This window comes from Vipera berus, assembly GCF_964194415.1.
Source record: "Vipera berus genome assembly, chromosome: 10".
NCBI classification, from domain to species: domain Eukaryota; kingdom Metazoa; phylum Chordata; class Lepidosauria; order Squamata; family Viperidae; genus Vipera; species Vipera berus.
This window is the reverse complement of record NC_138213.1, coordinates 3,986,117-4,002,683: the sequence shown is the minus strand read 5'-3', so window position 1 is coordinate 4,002,683 and position 16,567 is coordinate 3,986,117. Positions and strand designations below refer to the sequence as shown.

Below are 16,567 nucleotides of genomic sequence, written 5' to 3'. Positions count from 1 at the left end.
ACCCACCCACCCACCCACCCCGCCTACCTGGGCAAGAGGAACAACCGACCCTGGCGTGGGCCCCCGGGTGGCATAAACACGGGGGTCGCACGTTCTTTTCTCTTCTCACGACCTGTTAAGAGAAAGGGAAGAGGGAGAGAACTTTAGGCAGCCGGTTTGGTCCAGATGTGCAAATCAAATCAGAGAGTTAGTTAAGCGCCTAAACCGTAATTCGGTTTCGAGTGATGGTTTGTTATTGGCTATGTTATTGGCCAGTAGCACAGTAATGAAACGGGTAAGAGTCGTTTCATTTCAAACAGAAGGATCCCGGGAAACGCTCCGAGGCAAAGAATACCATCCCAGCATCCCTAAGAAGGTAGACAGGAGCAACTTTAAGTCCACCTGGCCAATCTTCATCACTGAGCTGTAATTTTAAGCAGCTAATTCCCCAGGCCGGGTCTTCTGCGGCTGCTGTGCTTGAGGAAGGGAAGAGAGAAAGGAATCGAGCAAAGAAGAATTGGATTCCTCTGGAGTAAGAAAGGGGGTAGCTTTCTACCCCTTTCTTACCGCCCTACAGGCGGATCATTTATGGGGGGAGGGGGAAAATATCTGTAATGACAATAACAACAATAACAGGCATTAGTAAGAAGCTGTAAGGCAGGTAGAACAGCAAAGCAAAGCCAGGTTTGGGAAAACTCTTCCTTCCTTCCTTCCTTCCTTCCTTCCTTCCTTCCTTCCTTCCTTCCTTCCTTCCTTCCTTCCTTCCTTCCTTCCTTCCTTCCTTCCTTCCTTCGCATTCCAGGGCAGGCCCGCCTGCGAACGAGCGAGGACCCAGCCGGCAAGCGCATTGCCATAAATCAAAAGAGAAATTGCGCCGATGGTGTATTTAGCAAATGAAGAAAGTTGGAGGTGATCTTTGCTAAACAGCTTGGCTGTTGATTGCCAGAGGCCGGCGCAATTGAGCCGGAAAGAGAAGAGGGGGGCGGGAGACAGAGAGAAGAGAGAGAGAGAGAAGGGGGAGAGGAGAGAGAGAGAGAGAGAGAGAGAGAGAGAGAGAGAGAGAGAGAGAGAGAGAGAGAGAGAGAGAGAGAGAGAGAGAGAGAGAGAGAGAGAGAGAGGGAGAGAGAGAGAGAGACGGAAGAGGGGAAGGGGGCGTTTACCTGCTAGCCTTTGGCCAGCCCAGCTCCAATCAGCCCCTTCGGCTTTCTTTTACTTTTTCTTCTCCCTTCCCTTCTTCTCCTCCTCCACTCCCCGCCTCTCCCTCCCTCTTTCCTTCTCTCTCCTCCTCCCCCCCCCCTCGCCGCCTCTCGCTCCGCCAACCTTCCCCCCCCCGCCGCCGCGGAAGGCGGAGCTTGGGCGCGTTGCGTCGGAGGCGTCAGAATCCTCAATTTCCAACTTCGCGTCTTGGCAGGACCTTTGGCGGAGCGCACAGGGAAGGGGGGCGGCGGTCGGGCGGTCGGGCGGTCAAGAAGCCAGGCGAGAGAGAAGGAGCGAGCCAGGAGCCCGAGAGGAGAAAGCGCCCCTTTTTCCTCGTCCAGCGGAGGGCGGGGGAAGCGAGGAGAAGAAGACGCCTGCAAAGAGGAGGAGGAGGAGGAGGAAGAGGAAGAGGAGGAGAAGGGGGGGCGGGGGGGGCGAAAGGTGCCGCGCGCCGGAGACTCCAGCCAGAGCCGCTGCGGAGGGGAGGCGGCGAAGAGGGGCTGCTCCGTCCGCCCGCCGTTGGCAGAGCCGCCCGTCCCCGCAGGCTCCGACGACGCGCTCCGGAGAGAGCCAGGACCCGAGCGCCAAGCCCGAAGCTCGGACCGGCGCTGCGCTTTGGCGGCAGCTGCTGCTGCTGCGGGGCTGGCCGGGGCTGGCTGGCTGGCTGGCTGGCGCAGCTCTGCCAGCAGCTTCCGGCCATGTCGTATCCTCAGGGTTACTTGTACCAGCCGTCCGCCTCGCTGGCCCTCTATTCCTGCCCTGCCTACAGCACCAGCGTGATCTCCGGTCCGCGGACGGATGAGCTGGGCAGATCGCCGTCCGGCTCGGCTTTTTCCCCCTACGCCGGCTCCACCGCCTTCAGCGCTCCCTCGCCCGGCTACAACTCGCACCTCCAGTACGGCACAGACCCGGCGGCGGCGGCCGCGGCCGCGGCTGCCTTCTCCTCCTACGTGGTAAGCACCGCCGCTCTTCCTTCCTTCCTTCCTTCCTTCCTTCCTTCCTTCCTTCCTTCCTTCCTTCCTTCCTTCCTTCCTTCCTTCCTTCCTTCCTTCCTTCCTTCCTTCGCGCTGGCTGGAAGGAGGCAGGAGTGGGCAGGGGGCTTGGGCGAGAAGGGACCCCCGAAGTCAGGAGCAAAGGGGAGGCGGGGAAGACGCCCGGGGCTCTGGCTTTGGTTGGGGGCCTTGCAGAAGCGGCTCTGGCTGCAGGGAAAGGACGCCGGGAACAGACGGAAGGCAAGCCGGCCGTCTGGAGGCTCCGGGCCCTTCCCGACGAAGTCTCGGGCCCCACCGGCTTCTAATACTCGAAGACAGGTTGCGTCAGGTCCTGCTTCGTCTCAAATGGGGGCGATTCTCCCCTTAACGGGAGACCCCAAGAGGGAAATTGCTGCCTGTTCGCCTCCCGCAAAAGCCTAAGCACTTCTCGGCTGCATCCGCCAGTTTATTGGGGAGTTGCGAGGGGAACTCGTAGGCGAAACGGGTTGGCTGGGTTGAGGAGCCCAGCGCCCTGCTCGTTGGGATGAGAAGCTAAATGGTGAAGGGGAGGCGAAGAGGTTTTTTGGCAATTCGGAGAAAAAGAAAAAGGAAGGAAGGAAGGAAGGAAGGAAGGAAGGAAGGAAGGAAGGAAGGAAGGAAGGAAGGAAGGAAGGAAGGAAGGAAGGAAGGAAGGAAGGAAGGGATTAACAGTAGCTTGAAAGAAAGAGAAAGAAAGAAAAGTGGAGAGAGAGAGAAAAATGGAGAGAGAAAGCGAGAGAAAGAAAGAAATGGAAAGAGAGAGAAGAAAGCCAGAAAAAGAAAGAAAAAAATAAATACAGGGGTTAGCTTTTCAGAGATTCCCACCCCATCCCTTTATTTTTGTACGTGCACGTCGGAACACTGCGCTCCCACCACCCGCCCCCATCCCCCTGACCTCCTTTGAATCCAAGTCAGGCCAATCACTTTAGATGCCCATCAGTTTGGCTGCCGGGAAGGGGACGGGGGAGGCGGCGGAGGAGAGTGGGGGGGGGACCGGTCAGATTTCGCCCCTTGCCCTTTTTCAGCCGCCGCCGCCGCCGCCGCTTCTGCTGCTGCTGCTGCTGCTGCTGCTAAATCCAAGATTCCCAAAGCATCAGGTCGGCGAAGAAATCAGCAGCGCCGCAGTCATATTAAAATGTAGGATTTTTTTTTAAAAAGGAGAGGAGATTTGCGAAGCCACTTATACTGCGCTGGGTTAGGGGGTCACTGCCGAACCGTACCCGGGAATTATTTTTTTTTGCACGGGACAAAGAGAGAAATAAAAGCAAACCGCCCCGCGTTTGTTTTCGCCCTGCGGAGCTGCCTCCGGCGCTGCCTGCCTTCCCATGGCTCCGCACAACCCAAATCCATTTTTAAGGCAACCGCCTTAGGCCTCGGGGGGGGGGGGAGCGAACCCCGAGACTCAACTCCATTTGAATCCGATTAGCTGGGCTTTCAAACCAGATGTAGTTGAGCCCGGACTTTTCCCTCGTCTCTTTTCTTATCCAAGGATTCCTTCTCTGTTTTTTACACACACACACACACACACACACACACACCCCGCTCGATCGCTACCAGCTCCCCGGTGGTGGGGGTAGGGGGGGAATGAAAAACAAAACCTGGACGGGAGATTTTGGGCGAAAGTTTGCCTTTAATTAAAGGGGGGGGGGAGAGAGAGAGAGGCGGGGTGTAATTTGTTGCTGTTTACAGGCGGATAATCCGGCGTAGAGGGAAGCCGGGGCGGCGGGTGAGTTGGGGGCGGGGGGGGGGGGTTGGGGGTGGTCAGGAAGGCTGTAGCAAAGGTGTCAAAAATGCTGTTCGGGGCGAGCGGACTCTTCTCTGCCTGCGTTCAGACGCTCGGGCGACCCGCGTGATGGACCTTATCGAGGTTGTTTTTTTTCTCCACCCGCTTTTAGGCCGGTTTATGAGTTGTTATTATTCCTGTGTGGGTCGTTATTATAGTTAGTATTTGAGTGGAGGGCAGGAGAAAAGGTCCCTTTTAAAAAAAAGAGGTCGTAATATTATCCACCCCAAGCGGTGGAGTTTGGGGGCAAGGCGGGGGGGGGGAAACCTTTCCTCGGCCCCGCTTCTCCTCTTCCTCCTTTCTCTTCTCGTTTCTTGCAGGCCTCGCCCTACGACCACAGCCCCGGCATGGCGGGTTCTTTGGGGTACCATCCCTACGCCGCTCCCCTGGGCTCCTACCCTTACGGGGACCCGGCTTACCGCAAGAACGCCACGCGGGACGCCACGGCCACGCTGAAGGCCTGGCTGAACGAGCACCGCAAGAACCCCTACCCGACCAAGGGCGAGAAGATCATGCTGGCCATCATCACCAAGATGACCCTCACCCAGGTCTCCACCTGGTTCGCCAACGCCCGGCGCCGGCTCAAGAAGGAGAACAAGATGACCTGGACGCCGAGGAACCGCAGCGAGGACGAGGAGGAAGAGGAGAACATAGATCTGGAGAAGAACGACGTCGAAGACCCCGCCAAACTGGAGGAGAAAGGCGACCCCGAGACGGGCCAGCTAGGTAAGAGACCCCCAAACGCAGCTGGGTTGGTTTCGGCGCTTGGAGGCCTTGAAGAGGACCGTTTCCTCCCCGGATGCGTTTAGATGGGGACCGGTGTGTGTGTGTGTGGTGTGTGCGTGCGGAGAAGAGGCGTGGGGGTGGTGGGTCTCCCCACTTGGTGGTCGGGGTCCTCTGGAGGGGGCTGGGAATGCTAGGCCTCCGGTAGCTTGAAAGGCAAGGAAAAGCTGAGGAAAGAGGCCTGGGGGCTTTCTGTATTCTCACGGTCCGCTCCAGCAGGTCGAGTGAGAGACCCAGGGGCCTCGTTCACACGACCGAGAAACTTGGGGTTGGGAGAGGAACGGGGGGGGGGTGTTTTGTTTTGTTTTTCCTAAGGGGAGGTTTTAGACGGCTTAGCCGGTTCTGCCAACCGGGCCTCTGGGGTCAACCTTTCTCGGCCGGTCTGCTGGGTGGGGGTGGGGGGTGGGGATGGGGGGAGAGGGAAGCAGACAAGAGGAACGGCTTCAGGTGTCAGGTTCAGGGGTTGTGTGAAGGCGAAGCGCTGAGCCGCAGACTGACAGCGCCTCCGGGCTGTTTCTCCGGACTTTTTTTTCTCCGCAGGCGCCGCGGACTCGAAAGGCGTCGGAGGGGGCAATGAAGTCGACGGGGCCTCCAGCGACTCGGATTGTAAGGAAAGCCCCGAGCAGACGCTTCGGAAAGAAGCCGCCGGCGCCGCTTCCCCGCCTTTGGTGCACTGTGGCTCGGCCGGCCGCCTGCTTCTCCAGGCTCACCACCAGCAGCTCTTCCAGGCCGGGGCCGAGGACCCCCCGCCGCCCCCTCCTCCTCCTCCTCCTCCCGCCCAGTACAGACCCCCTTCGACGGACCTGCCCCCCAGCCACGGCACCTCGGTCATCCACACGCCCCAGGCGCCTCCGCAGGCGGGCGGCCCGGGGGCTCTTTCCAAGCCCAAGCTGTGGTCCCTGGCGGAGATCGCCACCTCCGTGGACAAAGCCAAGGAAGCGGGGGGCAGCGGCGAGACCCCCCCGCAAACGCCTTCGGGCTTAAGCGGGCCGGCGGCCCAGTCCCCGACGGCGCGCTCGCCTTCTTCCGCCGCCCCCTGCCCCTTCCCCAACGGCACCGCCTCGGTGCTCCCGCGACCCCTTTACTACGCCACCAGCCCCTTTTACCCCGGCTACACGAACTACGCTTCCTTCGGACACCTTCACGGCAACGCGGCCCCCCCGGCGGGCGCCCCCAGCCCCCACTTTAACGGATTAAACCAGAGCCTTTTGAACAGAGCGGAAAGCTTGGCGAAAGACGCGAAAATGCTCCGAAATCAGAGCCACTACGAGTTTAGCAAAGAGTCGCCTTACGAACTCAAAAAAGGTATGTCGCACATTTAATCTCCGACTTGAGCTCAGCTCCGAGACTTGGGACTTTGGGATTTGGGCCCGCCCTTGATTCGAGGGAAGAGAAAGTTGCAACCCCCCCCCCCCCCCGCGCTCTTTCAGTGATTTATTTTTTTTCCCCTTTCCATTTTTTTTTATTTCTTTTTAAAATCGTGGGCGATTTTTCGACGTTTCTTTCCAATCGATTCCGGTCTTGATTGGGTGTTTTTTTGCCCCCCACCCACTGCCAAAAAGGGGGGGAAGGAAGGGGGGGAAGAGAAAGAAAGAGAGAGAGAGAGAGCAAATGAGAGAAAGAGGGAGAAAGAAAGAAAGAAAGAAAGAAAGAAAGAAAGAAAGAAAGAAAGAAAGAAAGAAAGAAAGAAAGAAAGAAAGAAAGAAAGAAAGAGAAAGAAAGAGAAAGAAAGAAAGAGAAAGAAAGAAAGAAAGAAAGAAAGAAAGTTAGTTAGTTCTGGCCGGTTTCCCAATCAGCTTTATAATTTATTTGAAAACTCAGCTTTTAGAAGTCTTAAACAGAACTTGCAAGACGTGATGGGTATATGGAGAAACTCTCGCACGCGGGGGGGGGAGGGGGGGGAAAGAAACCAGAGACTATTTGTATGAAATCTTATTCTGTATATTTAATGTAGCTTTTTTTGTATTTAAATCGGTTATACGGTATCTTTGAAGTAAATTATGAAATCTAACCACTTGTACAGCCATGATGTCGCTTTTTGCTCCTCTATAGTTATCTATAAATATAGATATATACCCATACACACACGTTTGTGTGTGACACACACGGTTGTGCGTTTGTGACTTCTCCCGAATTGTTTTATATACGCGTCTGTGTGTTTGTGTATCTATCTGCATATTGAATTATTAGTAGCAGAATATTATCTGAAATTAATAACTTTCCATGCGGGAAGCTAGTCAGACTGTGCTGTTAGGTATATAAATCACAGACGCCCTCAGTCCAGTGTGAAGTCAAACCATAGATTTATTTTTATATTCATTAAAATGGAGAAAAACATTTTGAAAAGGAAAGAAATACGGACCATTTTTTGGGGGCGGGGGGCAATCCGAATGCAACAAACAAAGAAAAGAAAAAAGAGGGGGGGGGAACGAACAAAGGAAAAATCCTAATGAATTCTTCCACCTTGTTTAGGATGAGAACGCGAAAAATTATCATTATGGCCAGTAGCCGGAAAGTGAGTTTGGGGGTGTTTCTAGTACCAGATTTGGGGAAAGTTGACCAAGTAATGGATTTTTTGTCTCTCTGTGTGTGTGTGTGTGTGTGTGTGTGTGAGTAAGGGGCCAACGACGGTTTTGACAGATATTTCACCTGGGCGGATTTTACACAGGCCAAGTGACTCTTCAAATTGTGCTGATTTCAATTTGAAATGATAGCCCCCCCCCAAACCACATCATCTGAAACGGCCTGGGGGCTACTACCGTTTGGTCGTGTGAACGCTGTGGCCCAGCCTCAGATTTCCACTTCTGATACGATCTGGGCAGATTGTGAGGGTGAACCGCTCCGGGACGCCGGCCCCCTGCCTAAATTTGGATGTCGTGGGGGGGGGGGTTGGCGGGAAGGGAAAAGCGTTGGAAGACGGGCTAAAAACGGAAGAAGCCGCCGCTTTTTTGTTTTTAAACGGATTCTTTAGGCGGATTCTTTGGGAGTCGCCCCCCCAAAAGGAGTGCCGTCTTTTAATTTAATCCTTTCCCCCCCCCGCCCCCCCGATCTCTGCCGGCCTTTCTGCGGAGCCTTTTGCCCGCGAAGCTCGCGAAGGAGATTCGATTTTACAGCCGATTTCTGTCTAGTGGTTCCTCGGCGCTAGAATACACGGAAGAGCCGCGAGGTTGTCTGAATCCGTGCCCGCGTGGGCTGGAGCGTCGTTCCTTTCCTTGCTCCCTGCCATAGCTCTCTCTCGCTCTCGCTGTCTCCCTCTGGGTCCGGCTCAAGTTTGCAAAATCGGGGGTGGGGGGTGGGGAGGCTGAAACGATTGCGCCCTCCGCCCCATTAGCTCCATCCCGCCCCAGGCGCGGACGGGGACTTCTGCGGGGGTGGGGGACGCGCGCAGATGAGTGCGAGCAAATGGAGGGTGAGTAGGGTCGCCTTGGACCGCTTCCCAAATTCACAGGTAGGTGTCAGACTTGCACCGAATTTCAAACGGAGTCCTTCCGACTCCGTGCAAGGGAGACAGAGCCCGGGTTTCTCTCTCTCTCTCTCCCCCCCCCCTCTCTTTCTCTCTCTCACACACGCGCGTCCCCTCCCCGCCCCCGAAATAATGGAACTAAAAAGAAGCGCCTTTGCCATCCAGTTCTATCCAACGGCAGGTTGAGACTGGAAGGGAAGGGGAGATCGGAAAGATAAATCTCCGATTTATTTAATCGTTTTGAACAGGGCAAACATTAACCCCTTCAGTTCTTATTTAACCCCCCCCCCTCTCTCTCTCTCTCTCTCACACACACACACACACACACACACAGTGCAAGATCATCTGAGGCCCCCAATTGCCTTTCGGCTCTTCGATTCACTTTTTCTTTTCTGAGACGGGCACAGGTCGAAACCTCAAGGTTTTATGCGCCCCCTCCCCAAAACCCCTTTGAGGGCAATCCCCAGGCCTTCTCAGAAGCTTTGTCTGTTTATTTCATTGAAGGGAGAGGGAAAAGACCAAAGGCAGGCCTGGAAGACCGTCTTTACAATATTGAGTCTTTACAATATTGAGTCTTTACAATATTGAACATTAAGTTGAGAGGTGATCAAAAATGAAGTCCGGGTTGTTTTATGGCCTGGTTTGACCCCTCTACTTGTGGGTTTGCTTTCCTCCCCCCCCCCCCGACCATTTAAATAGCAAATGTTTCTTGGAGACCACAAATGCTTGCTCCTTCCTAAGTTTAGAAGGAAGGCTGAAAATTATTCCTTCTTTTCTTGGAAACAAGAGAAAAAAGGAAGGAAAGGAAAGGAAAGGAAAGGAAAGGAAAGGAAAGGAAAGGAAAGGAAAGGAAAGGAAAGGAAAGGAAAGGAAAGGAAAGGAAGATCTTCTTCCAGAAGATGGGGTGATCCTGTCTTGTGTGTTAAGGGGGCCGGCTGGGGCCCCAAAGAAACAGAAGAAAGAGGAATCATGGCCCTTGCAAATAGATCCCAGTAGAGGCGGATCCCAGCCTTGGTTAATTCTACTGGGATCTATTCTTAAGGAAATAGATCTGTGCTTCTTTCCCTTCAGGCGGTGGCCTGAGAGAACCCGCTTTACTTGAGAGTAAACCTCCATTGGTGGCCGGGTCTGAAGTTTGTCTTGGGTTCGTGTGTAGAAGGAGACGAGTCAACACCCTCGGTGTGCAAAATACGTCCGAACGCCGTCGCGGTTCGCTCTAAATAGTCCTAGGTTAGGTTCGCACGACTCCTGGCGTGTGAGTGTGGCGCGCGTGGAAAATAACCCCCGTTCCCTTGGAGTAAAGAAGCCTAGGATCGCCTGTCTGGTTGCGCCTTCGGGCCTTCGTCCCCGTCTTCCTGCTTTAGGATCCCCAATGGATTTCCGCACCCCCAAAAAGGTGATCCAGGTAGCAACGCCGCTCGTGTGCAAGGAGGCTTGGGCGGATGTCGGTTTCTAGCAACTTTAGCCGCCCCTTTCGTTGCTCTGGGCCGTTTCTGGGGACCACGGACGTCCCTCGGCTCGGTTGAGACCTTCGCGTGTTCACTTGGCGTTTGGGTGCTTATCCTAAGGCGGGGAAATGCTCCGCGGTGGCTTCAAACGGTCCCTCCGACCCGCCTAATGAGCTGTTAATTAGCTGAGCCTCGGCTATTCAACTGTTCAAACTACCCCATACATCCCACCCGCTCTTTCCCTAACGCTCAGGGAAATGGCTGTGAAGCCATTTGTCACACGAGCACAATGCCGGGTCGGGTTCCCACGACGCAGGGACTTGCAATTCCCTTCCCCCCACCCCGCTCCAGGTTCAACCTAAAACGTTGTGAGGTCGAAGCGCTGAAGTTTACGTTCGCGCCCACCACCACCACCACCTCCTCCTCCTCCTCCTCGGACTATTTGAGTCCACCGGGATTCAGCGAACCCCCGAGTTAAAGTAGTGTGGGAACGCAGAGCTATTTCAACCTGCAAGCCGGCTTTCAAGACATTTTACACTAGTTGGAGCTGCACAAGAACGGAATTGTCCAGACTATTCTGATCTGCTTATAAAAAAATATAAAGAACGGCGGCAAAGCAGTGGCCAAATCGGTTGTCTAAAAAGTGTGAGAAAAGACGCGTTGGGGGGGGCAGGGGAGGGGGAGGGGAGGGGAGTGGGGAGTCAGTAGCCAAAGGAAACATACAGACCTTCAGAATTCGGCTTCTCCCCAAGCGAATCGGATGGGTTCGCTTTCTTCCTTTAAAGGAGGGAAACGCCCGCGTTTCTCCGAAGGAACGAGGGGTGTGTGTGTGTGTGAGAGAGAGAGACCTGCGTCCAGCTGCAATTCAGACGGACACCTTGTCAAGCTGTTTAAAATAAATAACAAAAAAAAATATAGTATCGGTGCGGGTTGGAAAATGCGAAGGATGTTGCAAAAAGGAAGCGCGTTGAACTTCGCGGTTGCTTGCTCGTCCTGCCAGGGAATGTAAGGGAGCGAGTGTACCCTTCCTTTCCAAATTCGGGAAACTACTCAAAAAAAAAAAAACCCAAAACCCAGAGGGCAAGATTGGTGGCACCAGGGAAAGCCGAGGAAACTTTTGCATATAATAAGACGTGTGTTAAATAGCTCTTATTAGCCGTCTGCGCTGAATGTGTGTTTTGATTTGTATCACGCCTGTATTATTTATTATTATTTTTACAAATAACTCAAGGCGTTGAACGCATTCAACACACCTTCCTCCTCCTCCTGTTTTGCTCGCCACAACAACAACTGTGGGCAGTTGGGCAGAGGGAGAGTGCCTGGCCCAAGATCACCCCAGCTGGCTTTCCTGGCTAAAGCGAGACTTGATCGCCCAGGATCTCCCCGCTTTCTAGCCTGATGTCTTAACTGCGAGACCAAATCGTCTCTTAATTCTTTCTACGGAAATAAACCCACTTCCTTGCCGGTTCTTCGTCGCCTGGTTCCGCTTGGTTTAATCAAAGCTTAACAAGAATTGCTGCGAAGGGTTTATTATCTCCTCTTATGGACTTCCTCCCCCCCGTGAAAACTTAATTGGCACGACACCCCATGCCTACATCTAACAACCCCATTAAGTGTTCTTGGGGAGATTGCTGATCTTTTGGGGCTGGGTTTTGCAAGTGCGTAGAAACGCGGCGACACCTCATCCCGCCGGTTGCATTTCTCCTCTGACCTGAAGCCGTCCGAAGTCTATCAAACTAGGATCTGCTTCTCCTCCCCCCCCCCGCCCCCTGCAATTTAGAAGAGAGTTTTGTTTCCCTGTTGAAATGCCTTTGAGCGCCTTGGTTTCCCCCGAAAGCAATCTTCAGAAAATTTCTTACGGATAAAATCACCACCGGGGCGGTTAAGTTTTGTCCGGCTGAAATTGGGGAGCGGTTGTCACAAAGCGAGGCGGGCTGTTTAGTGGCAGACGTGACGTTTGAACGCAGGACCCAGGAGTCGAAGAAGAAAACGTCCTTCCATTATAAAAAAAACAACAACCAGGGGGAGAAAAAAATAGATTTAGTGGAGTTTATCGCAGAGCAGAATAATTTTAAAAAGCGGCGAGACTGTTTCAACATTTTGGACCTGTGAGGGTGGGTGAGGCTTGAAGTTTAGCAGTGAATAATATCAGGAGAGAGACATATATTTAATGGGAAGGATTCCCACCGTACACGTCAACCTGAACACGGGTTAAGAAGTCACCGTTGGCGAGAAGACTTGACAGACATGCTATGTTTAACTTCTGATCCACGGGGAAAATAAATAAGTAAGCATGAAGTTCATACTACCTGCTAGCATTGACCCTGGGTTGGTAAGCAGGCAAAACTACAAACTGCGCTGGCTGCCTACATTTCAGCGTCTTCGTTGGGCAGAAACCACTAAACAGAGGCATAGAATCGTAGAAAGGGACCTCGGAGATCTTCTAGTCCAGCCCGCTGCTCAAGCAAGAATCCTTACACCACCTCGGACAAATGGCTGTCCAACCTTTTTCTCCTTTCTTAACCCAGGACTCGATTCTAAAACGGGATAAAGACGTTTATAACCCGATTCGGCGCCAAAGAGCCAGGCAAATTGATTTTCAAACGGGAAAAAAAAACCGCAGGTTGGGTTAAAAAGAAAGGAGGAGGTAGCAAGGTTTTACTAAAAGGGAGCGACAGGGTTAAGACGCGGGAAAAGAAAGAGAAAGAAAGGAAAGAAAGAAAGGAAAGAAAGAAAAAGAAAGAAAGAAAGAAAGAAAGAAAGAAAGAAAGAAAGAAAGAAAGAAAGAAAGAAAGAAAGAAAGAAAGAAAGAAAGAAAGAAAGAAAGAAAGAAAAAGACAGACGCTGGGTGGGTCTCTCGATAAGCGAACTCAAATCCGAATTTAGACGGGGCAAATTAGAAAGGGCGAAGCGGTTCGGGGGGGGGGGGCAGAACGACTTTTCGGGAGTCCAGTGCTAGCAACATCGGAAGCGTTGACTTTTGGAGGATCCCCGTGTCTTAATGCTGTCCAGTTTGCATCCAAGTAAGCTTGGCTGTTTTCTTGAGCCAAACTAGGCGACATTTCACACACTGATGCCCTGTTGAAATTACCTAGTTTGGGTCATGAAACGTCTGCAAGAAAATAACCAGGCTCAGAGACCATCACGGACCCCGTCGTTTCAACCCCGAGCTACAGATATTCTCCTTTATTGGTTGACATCTCGGCTCGGTTCCCCAAGGTTGAGAAAAGGATTGAAAACCGAAGCAAAGGGCCTGAAATCCAGTTTAGGAAGGCAACACCGCCGCCTATGGGCCTTTTGTCCCTGGCCAGAAAAAGCGACGCAGCAACGTTTTCCGAAACGCAGTACAATTATTTCTGAATTAATTCCCGTTTGGCTTCTCCTCCAAGAAGTTTCTTCCGCTCCGACTGGATGGTGAGGAATGGCAAGATTTACACTCCTTGCATCCTCCTTCCCCGCCATCCAGTCGGAGCGGAAGAAGCTTCTTGGAGGAGAAGCAAAACGTCTTCAAAGAAAAACAAGAAAGTCCAGTTGCCTCGTGGGGGGGGGGGGGGAAGCACCTTTAGGACAACCCCGGGGCCCGGATGACTGAGAATCTCCATAGACATTTTCCAGGCAAAATGAAATTTTGTTCCAGCCCCTCTTTTTGTGATCTTCTGCAGTTGAAATTCAGGGTTTTGTACAGTTTCTAAAGCTTTAATTCTCTGTCCGGGTATCCCACAAATTGTTGCTGTTATGGATTTCCAGCTTCATCAGACCATGAAAGAAGTTGGTTTTCGAGCTCTGTGTGTGTTTGTGTGTCTGTGTGTGCACACGTGCGTGCATGCATGCATGCATGCATGCTCTGGATCAAACAGTTTGAAAGCCTGCAAAACCGCCCCCCCCAAAAGCAACAAGCCCTATGCATATAAAGGTAGTCCTTGACTTACAACACTTTGTTTAGTGATGTTCAAAGTTACAAGGCACTGAAAAAAGTCACTCATAGTTGCAGCCTCCCCTGGTCACAGGATCCACATTCAGACAACTGGCAACTAGCTCCTTTTTATGATGACTGCAGTGTCTGGTGTGTGTGTGTGTGTGTGTGTGAGAGAGAGAGAGAGAGAGAGACGATCTCCTTTGGTGACTTTCTGAGAAACCACGTCAATGTGGAAGCCAGATCCCACTCAGCAACCAAGCCAGATCCCGCTCAGCAACCAAATCAGATCCTGCTTAGCAACCAAGCCTGATCCCCCTTAGCAACCAAGCCAGATCCGGCTTAGCAACCAAGTCAGATCCCGCTTAGCAACTGTGTGACTAACTTAATTGTGGCGATTCGCTTAACAACTGGGGCAAGAAAGCTCTTAAAATGGGCCCCAAACTCACTGAGCCGATGTCTCGCTTAGCGACCGAAATTGTGGGCTCTGTTGTGGTCGTAAATCAAGGACCACCTGTCAGTTTCTTTCTTCTCTTTTTTTAAAAGGAAGGCAAGGAGGCGTTGCAGGTTAGACCCGCTCGGGTGACTTGGGCGGCTTCCCCAATTGCTCGTGGCCTCTTTCCTTAACTTGGGGAAGGATATTTGAAATATGCTTTTTTAAAAAAAAAAGAGAGAAGGGAAGAAAGACAGCTGAACTCTCCTTTCTTTGCCAAAAGGAGGAGGAACCGGTTTGGGCTGCGGCTGGAGGTGAAAAGGCAGCCCAGGCAGCGGTCAGAGGCTGTGGCTAAACTGGATGGCAAGGAAGGGGGAGAGTGACTCATTTTGATGTCAGCTCCCAAACCCATCTGACCTTGTTCTTCCCAAGACCAGCTTGGGAGAAAGGGTTCTGTTTGGCTTGAAAATCAGAGAGATCCAGTCCAGAAAATTAAACCTGTTCATCTCAAACTCCTGGGTTCAAAGGATTTCGGGGACAAGTTAGGAGTTTTGCATAAACCGAAGCCTTGTACGAATTGATTTCTCTCTTTAATGGTGAGGTTCACATCCTAAGACTTCCAAGAGAGAGAGAGAGAGAGAGAGAGAGAGAGAGAGAGAGAGAGAGAGAGAGAGAGAGAGAGAGAGAGAGAGAGAGAGAGAGAGAGAGAGAGAGAGAGAGAGAGAGAGAGAGAGAGAGAGACTTTTTCTAGGTCTATTTTATTGGGACTTGAATGGGACTTTCATGTAAAAAAAGGGCCCAATCTACTTTTCTAGCCATTAATCTGCAAGCTGCCTTCTTGGGCTTGGAGGCTCTCAGGTTGGGTGCAGTGGGTTTTACGTCCGAGTAAAGGGCTGCTGGGATCTGTCCTGAAATCCAATAGGAATCACCACTTGATGCCAGCCGGGCCTTTGGGACAGGACGGAAATGGGGCTGCTTGGCAGTGTTTTTGGACCGTGGTCTTGGGGAGAGCGAGGGGCGTTTATGTTGGTTGCTTTGCTTGAAGCAGGCCAATGTCTTGACTTGGTAGCTGGCCAGGCTCTTACTCTTGAGTAAATGAAGGCCTGGGTTGCTGTTTGCTTCAGGTGAGAAAAAGCAAGATCTGGTGTTCTGAGCATAATAACTCTTACTGGATTGATTATCCTGCCCCTTCCCCAACCTTTAGGAAGACTTCCTTCCTTCCTTCCTTCCTTCCTTCCTTCCTTCCTTCCTTCCTTCCTTCCTTCCTTCCTTCCTTCCTTCCTTCCCCTTCCTTCCACCCTCCTTCTCTTCGTCCCTTCCCCTTCCTTCCACCCTTCTCTTCATCCCTTCCCCTTCCTTCCTTCCTTCCTTCCTCCCTCCCTGGACAATCTTTCATAAACCAGATACTGTACAACATTCCATTTGCTGGGGTTGCACAGCTCATTTAACCACAGGGGCAGGAATTGCTCTCAAGATAAGCCAAACTAGCCTGGGAGTCGACTGCTTTGTGATTCTGTGCCTGGGGCAAATGCATTGAGGGTCCTCTGGCCCAACAGAGTTTAGATGTCAGAGGAAAGTTGCTTGTTGATGAGTTCTAGAGAAGATGGAAGGATCACCCTGGAATGAGAGGGGGGCAGATCACGGCTCCTGGGTAAAACCTGGAGTGGGGAGGTCATTTTTTTTTAACATAACAGCAATGGATCTGAGAGAATTTTTGGGAGGGATTTCTGGATAAAAAGCTCCAGATCTGGTTGCACACCACTCCACTTTATGTGCAAACAGCAATCATTGTGGTTCTTGTGTGTGTTCTCTGTCCCCTTTCCTGGCCAGGCCATATTCACAACCTCCTGGGGAGGTAGGCTGCTCTGGAGAGACCCCTTGATATGAGGGGGGGGGATCATGACTGTTAGGATTTGAAAAGGCCTCCCGCTCACAAGTTCCCCTTCTCTTAGTAACACAGCCTCTTCTGATTGGACTGCCTTTTCCAAAATGTCTGATGTAATGGCAAGGGATGATGGGAGCTGCAGTCCCAACAGACCAGCCGCCCTGCTCTTACTTTCGACCTTGGCTCCCATAATCCACGGTGACTAACCATGCTCCCTGAGTTCCTTTTTGGGGGGTGGGTGGGTGGGGATTTCAGTCTGCAGAGCAAGGTAGGTTATCGGAGCAGAGTTTTCCTAGAACTGGGAAAAGCACAGAAGGGTTTTCCCATGGGAAAACCCGCTGGGTCTCCAACGCCCACCAGGCCCAGCCAGCAGGTCAAGGATGATGGAAGTGACAGCCTTAGTAAGACCACAAAGTCCCCAAACTTTCCCTAAGGGCTCATGGATCGAACTCAAAAAGGCAACATTTGGGATCGGTCACTCACAAGTAGGCCTGTTTGGGATCGGGATCTGTTGTGAAGTAAGGACTAACGTCCACAACTTGCAAGGTCCAGTCGGCTTCCCAGAAGCAAAATCAATGGGGACACCAGCGGGAAGTTGGATCCCATCTGAATCAATGCTCCCCAAGGTGAACTTCACTGAATCTCAGCCTACAAATCTGAAGTCACTCCGGTT

The 16,567-nt window shown here is 52.3% G+C and overlaps 1 protein-coding gene across 3 annotated transcripts; it reads left to right on the top strand.

The window, feature by feature from the left end:
- Positions 1-1,411: 1,411 nt before the first annotated feature.
- IRX5 (iroquois homeobox 5) lies at positions 1,412-6,518 on the top strand. 3 transcript variants are annotated; one of them, XM_081335746.1, is made up of 3 exons: positions 1,412-2,129; positions 4,290-4,695; positions 5,293-6,518. In XM_081335746.1, exons 1-3 carry the CDS (start codon positions 1,875-1,877, stop codon positions 6,072-6,074), a joined length of 1,443 nt encoding a protein of 480 aa, XP_081191872.1. In that variant the 5' UTR covers positions 1,412-1,874; the 3' UTR covers positions 6,075-6,518. The 3 variants fall into 3 exon arrangements, with proteins under 3 accessions (XP_081191872.1, XP_081191874.1, XP_081191873.1); XM_081335748.1 differs by lacking the exon at positions 1,412-2,129 and adding an exon at positions 3,304-3,323; XM_081335747.1 differs by lacking the exon at positions 1,412-2,129 and adding an exon at positions 3,983-4,053.
- The last annotated feature ends 10,049 nt before the right edge of the window (positions 6,519-16,567 follow it).